Here is an 8,743-nt window from a genome sequence, read left to right as displayed (position 1 = left end):
CAGTGAGCATATCATCTTTTATTTGATTTGATTCCTGAGGCTAAGCAGAGTGCAAGTTATATATCAAGAGGTCATCCATCTCTACATTAAATAAAACGTCTGCTTTAAACATTAAATCAACTTTACTTAAAAGCTCTCTTAGTGTGGAATCGACTGCATGTGACAGAAAAACAATACAAATCTGGTCCGACCTCTTTGAAGTAAGCAGCAGGAGGCAGAGTGCAATACCCATCATCCTCTTCATCAAACCCTTCTCGGTGCTCTTCATCCTTACGCTCTTCCTCCATCAGTCTCTTGATGGCGAGATACCACTCTTCCTGTTCCCACTGGTCCTCCACGACCAGTACCATGGTTTGATCCTTGGCGTACAGGGCAACCGCGTGGCCTTTCCTGGCACTGCCGCTCCGGCTCACGCCAAGACAGCACCTCAGGTAAATCACCCTGAGGAGCAAGAATGGCGTTGAATTTGATGTCAGATTGTAATGTTTCTTCTAGAACAGTCTATAAGTTCAGAAAATTACATCCCGGTTACAGTTTCTGCTTTTAAAACCAGGAAAACAACATTTACGATGTTACGATACTCAGGCGATATCAACCTCATATCACGATACACATGTTCATTCATTCATTCATCTTCAACCGCTTATCCCGGGGTCGGGGTCACGGGGGGCTGGAGCCGATCCCAGCTGACATCGGGTGTGAGGCGGGGTCCACCCTGGACAGGACGCCAGTCTATCACAGAGCACATAGAGACGAACAGAGACAGACAACCATTCACACCTACGGGTGATTTAGAGTCATCTATTAACACGTGCACGTCTTTGGACTGTGGGAGGAAACCGGAGAAAACCCACGCAGACACGGGGAGAACATGCATGTATTAAAATATATTGCCCTGCCCTATTTAAAGCCTTTATTAGTCGAAGTCACTATAACCAACCCTTGCTTGCTTGAGCCAAACAGCGCAGCTTTACCAGCAGACTTCTCCATTGCTGTGAACTTCTCCCGGCTCTTGTACCACTCCAGTCTGCTCGGCCCTGTGTGACTTCCTGCTCTCAGGACAAAATATCTTTGGTGCTTCTGCTCCAGCTTCCCCAGGTAACCTTCCTTCACCACGTCGCTCTGCGGCCCCGAGGAGGTCAAGAGGGCGCCGGACAGAGGGACCAGAGGGACCAGAGGGACGGAGGTCTGGCCGGTGCAGAAGAGTTCCTCGTAGAAACGAGACGGGGGACTCGACTGCATCTCAACGTAATGGTGATGAGAATCCTGCTCCATCCGACGATCGTCCATCCAGGAGGGACGCACAGGGGACTCTGCTGGCAGCCATGTTTGGGTGGAGCTGCAGCTGGGAGACGACAGAGGGGAGCTGTGAGCAGGTGGAGTTTGCACGTGGTGGGCACACCTGCTGTGCCGTTCTGCACTTTCATTCATTTCGAGCTGAAAACCTGAAACACAGGAGAAGTGAACATGATATTTCTTCAATTGTTGAAAAATGCAACTTACAAGGAAAAAAGACTCAATAGATTAAAAATGATGAAGCAAAACTGGTTCATTCTCAAAACTTATATTCAAGTATTTCCATATTGTGGAGCATTTTTAACCATCTCGCTCTCGTATTACTGCTTTTAATGAGTCTCCTTTACCCAACTGATATTAATAAGCACAAACATGTAGGCTACTTCTAATTTAGTTATTTTATTAATACAATTTTTTTTTAATTCAAATGGATTTAAACACCGATTTCAGAGGAGATGGTAAACGCACTAATATACTTTGATTTGTTTATTCATTTACATACAATAATGTTAAATTATAGTCATGGATGGAGTCCCTTTAAACAAGTGTCTACATGACTAGTCCACACATGATATAAGAATACATTATACTGCTAAATAAGTCTGAAGGTAAACACGCTGCAGTATTTGTTAAAAGTAACCGATTGGGGGGAAAAAAGCAGTCAGAAATCTTGGAATTATGTCAATTTACTTAATTATTAACAGACTGCAGCTTTTAAATAATATATTTAACAATAATTATAATAATTAATCCATTTGTGTGCAATAAAATACGAACATTACATACATATCTGCATCATTTCCTGGCTTTGTTGTGAACAACTAACCCAAAATATGATGAATAGCAACAATGAAGTGCAGTCTCTAAACCTGATTAACCCATAAAACATTAAGTGCTGACGTGTTTCCACACATTTGGACAAATGTTGAACTGAAACTCACCTGAAACTGTCAGGAACAAACATTTCACCTGCAGAGGTCAAACACAGGTCTGCACTCTTCAGCCTGAGCACGTTTGTCCCTCAGGTGCATCTGATGCCAATCAGCGTGGCCTTCAGGGACTCCTGGGAAAACCCAACACTCACATCCAGAGAAAAGGGATTCGTCTGCCACATAATGAGTTAATGTGAAGGAAATAAAAATATTAGCTGGGACAAAAGTGAAACTTGATTCATAGAGGTTGATAAATAAAACTATATCACTTTGTTTCTTTAATGAGGAATGCCTAGAGTTAAACACTGTCCAAAAAATTAGATTTATTTAGATAAAAATATTAATTAAGCATCTCTAGAACGCTAGGCTTTGTCCATTCAAAATGCTATTAATTAAAAATAAAAAAGAAATAGTAAGGGTTGTGTTATTTAACAACTTTATTTGACCTCATATACAAACTATTGTAAGAATCAAATATATTAATATTAACTGAAAACAACAACAAGGCTACAGTAAGTATAACAAATCTAAATAAACTGGTATGCATACATGTAAATAGGTATAGAAAGAAACAAAATTAGTGGTAAGTGATACATTTAAATGTATTATTATTGTTGTTACTGTAGCAAAGAGAATGAAAGTTGAAGCGACTGTAAAAGGATATTGGTCAAAAACAAGAAGTTGAGTCCTAACTTGAGACAACAATGTCTGGTGTGTTTTTAGATATAAAGAAGAAAAGTTCAGTTCATGGCTGAAGGCTTTGGTTTTATCATCAGAAGAAGATATGGGGAAAGTATTGCTTATGTTAACAGACAAAGGAAGTGGAGTCCCTCAACATGGTTACAGCAGTCGCTCCTGTTGAAATAATTGGGTGGAACCGTTTTGTGTCTGCATATTTCAACATGAGTCAGTTCTGTCAGAGCAGAGAGAAGGTCAAGTTACCTCTGGAGACTGGTCACTCTCTCTCTGACCCAGGATGTCTCTCCTCTGGGGTGTCCTCTCTCCGGTCCTCAGCTGGACGGGCCTCTGTCAGGTCCTGTTGGTGGCCGCTGCAGGACTAGGAGCCGTGTTAGCAGCTGTGGTTGCGGTTCTGACCATGAGGCTGTTGGTGCGACACGCCTGGTTCACATACAGGCTGTCCTGCTTCAGCAAGCCTCATGCAAACTCCTGGCTGTTAGGCCACTTGGGCCAGGTAGGATGCACACAAGCTGCAAAAACAAACACACTAACACACATTTAAAGCCTTTTTGTCCGTTCAAATGATATTTGTCGTTATTGTTGGTAAATGTGGAAAGGATGTGCTCAGGGTTGCAAAATATTCTCATTTCTAAATTTCCTCTTTGTGATAAGTTTTCTTTGAAGTGATGATAATTCAGCAAAGCGGTGACACACACGTCTGTGTACTATTGTAATGTTTTGACTGAACAAACGTTGATTTGTGCCTCAGATGCAGAGCACAGAAGAAGGTCTCCTGCAGGTGGACGAGCTGGTGCAGACGTACACACACTCGTGCAGCTGGTTCCTCGGCCCTTTCTATCACCTGGTCCGAATCTTCCACCCGGACTATGTCAAACCCTTGCTGATGGCATCAGGTAGTGTATGATCACTGTAAACGACCATCAGTGGAAGCGTTAATGGAGCTGTTTAAACCACATCTGATGTTCTCTTCTCCCTCATCCAGCCAGCATCACGGTGAAAGATGAGCTCATCTATGGTCACCTGCGTCCATGGCTTGGTGAGTGGTGAACTTGGTTTCAGTTACAAGTACTGACTGTCCAAGTGTTAATTACATTTAACGGTCATCCTCACTTACAAAACTCCTCTCTCGTTTACATCCCAGGGCAGAGCCTGCTGCTGAGCAACGGGGAGGAGTGGTCTCGCAAGAGGCGACTGCTGACTCCAGCTTTTCATTTTGATATTCTGAGGAACTACGTCGCCAAGTTCAACTCATCAGCCAACACCATGCTGGTAAGACACACAGCAGAGCACGTACGCAGACCCAGGCAAACACACACAACTGCTGTCATTTAGAAAAGAGAGAGATGGTGGTGCAGTTTAAGGGCGCAGACCTGCAGTAAAGCAGAAAGCCAAACTTTTATAAACTTAATCAAGGGGTTGCAGCCGTCCATAAAGGAGCCATCAAGAAAAAAAAGTGTGTGTTAGTAGAATAGTGTAGAGGGTTTTATTATATTATTATAAAATCGATTTATGTTTTCATTTATTTTTAAATAAATGTGTGTAACAATGTTTAAAATGTATGTTTCATTCATGTATTTGTATTATTTCCCCAAATCTTACTACACTTGTTCTTCATTATGCAAATGAGAGGTGTATGTATGTGTGTGCTTCAGGATAAGTGGCACCACCTGGTGGGGACGGGCACGACTCACCTGGAGATGTTTGACCACGTCACTCTGATGACACTGGACAGTTTGCTGAAATGTGCCTTCAGCTACAACAGCAACTGTCAGATGTGAGGACACAACGTTTACCATGTTTCCACACACACACACATTCTTCTCCCACTGCAATTCTCTGTCTTCTTTACATATGATTGTTTCCTTTTCTCTCTCCAGGTCCAACAGTGAGTACGTGTCAGCCATAGTGGAGCTGAGTGACCTCATAATAGATCGCCGCCAAAAGATTCTGCACCACTGGGACTGGTTTTACTGGAGAACACGGCAGGGAAAACGATTCAGGAAGGCGTTAGACATCGTGCACAGGTACAGCACGTGCACAGGAGCGACCTCCTGACCTTTATGTACCAGGGGAGCACACAGAGTAGAGGAACCTTCAAGCCTAGTGATACATTGTTACTGCAAAATGATCAAATCCATGCACATTCAATCATCAATAGGGGTGAGTGTGGCTCAGTGATAGAGTGAGTCGTCCTCCATTCGAGAGATCAGCGGTTTGATCCCCACCTCCCCTGGTCCACATGTCAAAATGTCCTTGGGCAAGACACTGAACCCCGAATTGCTCCCTGTGCTGCTCATGGGTGTGTAAATGTGGTGTGAATGGTTTGATTAGATGGTCTGTAGATGTCCACTGCCATCAGTGTGAATGTCTGTGTGAATGGGTGAATGTGACAAACACTGTGAAAGCGCCTTGAGTAGTCAGAAGACTAGAAAGGTGCTATATAAGTACAAGTCCATTTACTGTCTTGTAACATTGTATTGTATCTTATCAGCGTGTATCAAAGTGTATCAGAATACACCATCTTGCATCGTGCAGTATCATGTTGTACACATTGTATCTTATAATATTCTGTAGTTATGTATCAAGTGCGTATTGCTGCCTGTTGCTCTGTTCTGTGGTGTCTGCAGGTTTACCGGGGACGTGGTCCAGAAGCGTCGAGCTCTGATCAGCCAGCAGACGAGGACAGATGCAGGTTCCACCACGGCGCCGCGGGGAAAGAAGGATTTCGTGGACATCATACTTCTGTCGAAGGTAGGAGACGAGAAGGAATAAGAATGAGAGTTGGACGGAAACAAACAGTGTTTTTAAAAGAGCGGTGACTGCAGTGCAATTCTGTGTGACCGCAGGATGAGGATGGACGAGGCCTAACAGATGAGGAGATACAGGCTGAGGCCAACACCTTCATGTTTGCAGGCGAGGCATTAGCATTGTTTTAATTATGAAGCAGGTCCTGGAGCACTTTAAATACTTTGACAGACAGTGTTAGGCAAATAATGTGTTTTTTTTAAATGTTAAAGTGTAAAGTGTGGTCTTTTTCAGCACTTACATACATCAAATAAGACATAAAGATAGTTATTTTCTCGTGTGTAAACTATTAACTGAGAAATCCGGTAGAGTCTCTAACAGTCGGACGTGGCTAACACTGGTTAGCTCGGGACAGTACGGTGAAGGCATTCAAAGGTCTTTTTTAACCACTAATACTGCTGAAAATAACAGCAAACCTCTGCAGCAGCACAAAACAAAGCACCAATGGGCTCCTTCCTTTGGGATTGGATCCACTTGAAAGGACTTTACTATGAGAGGAGCTGGTACAGGGGCCAGAAGGTAAGTCTTTAAAACACTCTTTTAATAAACTCTGGCTTCACTAACTACGCTGTTGGTGCTTTGTTGTGTGTGTAGGGACTCTTCTCATGCTGCTGCAGAGGTTTGCTTTTATTTTCAGCAGCATTAGTGGTTTAAAAAGACCTTTGAATGCTTTCACCGTGCTGCCCCGAGGTAATCAGAGTTAGCCACGTCCGACTGTTAGCGACTCTACACGATTCCTCAGTTAATAGTTTATACACAAAAAACTTTCTTGATGGCTTATTTGATGTAAGTGCCAAAAAAAGACAACAGGATGATTTTGCGCTGGAATTACACTTTAAAGCATGTAAACATGTTAAAGTCGACACCCAAAAGAACAGGTATGAACCTGAAAATGACAAACATGTCTGCTTCATATCAAACTGTTATTCTTTCCCCGCAGGTCATGACACCACAGCAAGTGCGATTTGCTGGACACTGTATAATTTAGCACGCCACGAGATCTATCAGGAACGATGCAGGCAGGAAGTGAAGGATCTGATGCAAGGGCGAGACAGACATCAGATAGAGTGGTCAGAAAACACACACACACACACACACACACACACACACACACACACACACACACACACACACACACACACACACACACACACACACACACACACACACACACACACACACACACACACACACACACACACACACACACACACACACACACACACACACACACATACACAACATCAACCAGTGGACGTTTCATTGTCAGTTTCTCATTTAAAAATGCTCAGTAAGAGACGGAAGAGTTGTCCACACACAATCTGAAACCCTGTAGTATTAAGTCCAGTTAAAAGTTTGTTATAAGTTATATTTATATTTATCTACAGGGAGGACCTGTCCAACCTCCCCTTCACCACCATGTGCATCAGAGAGTCTCTCAGGCTGCACGCCCCTGTGCAGGCTGTAACGAGGAAGTACACCCAGGACATGGAGCTGCCAGGGGCTCGGACCGTGCCAAAGGGTGAGACGGAGAGACTTTGAGCCTTTTGTGGAAGTTTTTCTCAGTGCACTTTTGACCACAGTCAGTACTTAAAATGATCTGGGATTCCCATTTGCCACCATCAGCGAGGAAGTGAAAGCCGGCCAGTTTGTGATAACCTTTAGAGATTGAAGGACAACTGTTCCCCAGATAGTCACTTCTGTTATTTTTCCTAAGGTGTCATCTCTTTGGTCAGTATTTATGGGACACACCACAACCCTGCTGTCTGGACCAACCCACACGTAAGAAATGAAAAAGGAACATTTCTTCTCACTTTGGCTCAACTTTGTCATGTTTGACGTGTGATTTAATCTCTTTTAGGAGTTTCAACCTCTGCGTTTTGACCCTACGAACACAGAGGGACGGTCTTCCCATGCCTTCATCCCCTTCTCCTCAGGCCCTAGGTACCGCGTCCTCTTAGCCACAAGGTGAATAAGACCTGACACAATGAGGAATACGCTGGTCATAACAACCTGTATGTGTTCACAGGAACTGTATTGGTCAGAAATTCGCCCTGGCAGAGCTTCGAGTGGTCGTGGCGTTGACCCTGCTCAGGTTCCGTCTGACACTCGGGGTGAACCCTGAACTCGGGACCAGATCTAGGGGAGTCCGCCGTCTCCCTCAGCTCGTCCTGACGGCTGAGGGAGGTTTGTGGCTGCAGCTGGAGCCTCTGATCCGGGACGACCCGGAGAAGAACCCGGACGTTTAGTACTGTTCTTCTCACCCGATTGTCTCTGCATTCGTGACCTTGATTCCACTTTAAATCTAAATGTAATGTGACTTGTTGCATCATTTGAATGTAAAATGCAATTTATTATTGCGGCATCATTGTTTTAATGACATTATTGTTGACGTTTGTTTTGAACTGTATAAAATAAATCCTCAGTTAAAGAAACAAACATATTATTGAACTCTCAGCAGGCAGAGAAATGACTTTTGAGGATAAAACACAGGTTTAGAACAAAAAAAACTTTAATATCTGCAGAGCCTGAGCAAGACCAGGGTCTGAATCACTAAAGGTCAAGCTAGGGTCAAGATGTCAGGCCAGTGAATCACTCTGTGTGGGAAATAAAGAAAGGGAAGTGTGGTAGCTGAGGGAACCCCTCTCTGGTAACAGTAATGAGGATTTATTGCAGCCCTGTTCGTCACATCACATTTGGATGTTTGCAGGTAAACTGAGCCGAGAGTTATTAAATGTGCTTCATTCAGTGGTGTGAGTTCAAGACTGTTGAGAGGTTAACACTAGTGATAGACCGATACATTGGCTGGCCGATATCATCCTCCGATATTTGCGTTATTTACGTGTATCGGTATCGGACGATGTGGGCTGCTGTGTTCGTTGATAGTGTTTTTCTGTCATTATTTACAGACAGGCGTCCACAGGCAGCTCCTTGTTGCTGGACACGCCTTTTTAAGTTCAATAAATGTTCCTTTTTTTAAAAAATGAGACTTGTAACAGTTGTTATCACCA

General features: G+C 43.5%; 1 protein-coding gene across 1 annotated transcript; it reads left to right on the top strand.

The window, feature by feature from the left end:
* Positions 1-3,204: 3,204 nt before the first annotated feature.
* Positions 3,205-7,981, top strand: cyp4f3 (cytochrome P450, family 4, subfamily F, polypeptide 3; the record flags this gene model as incomplete). Its single annotated transcript, XM_083937998.1, has 13 exons — positions 3,205-3,420; positions 3,676-3,820; positions 3,910-3,963; positions 4,069-4,196; positions 4,580-4,701; positions 4,805-4,951; positions 5,555-5,678; positions 5,774-5,840; positions 6,673-6,802; positions 7,121-7,254; positions 7,450-7,514; positions 7,594-7,676; positions 7,762-7,981. The coding sequence occupies 13 exons, from the start codon at positions 3,205-3,207 to the stop codon at positions 7,979-7,981; spliced, it is 1,635 nt and encodes a 544-aa protein (XP_083794124.1).
* Between the last annotated feature and the right edge of the window lie 762 nt (positions 7,982-8,743).

This window comes from Echiichthys vipera (genome assembly GCF_963691815.1).
Source record: "Echiichthys vipera genome assembly, chromosome: 23".
Lineage (NCBI taxonomy): Eukaryota > Metazoa > Chordata > Actinopteri > Perciformes > Trachinidae > Echiichthys > Echiichthys vipera.
This window is presented reverse-complemented; position numbering and strand designations above follow the sequence as displayed.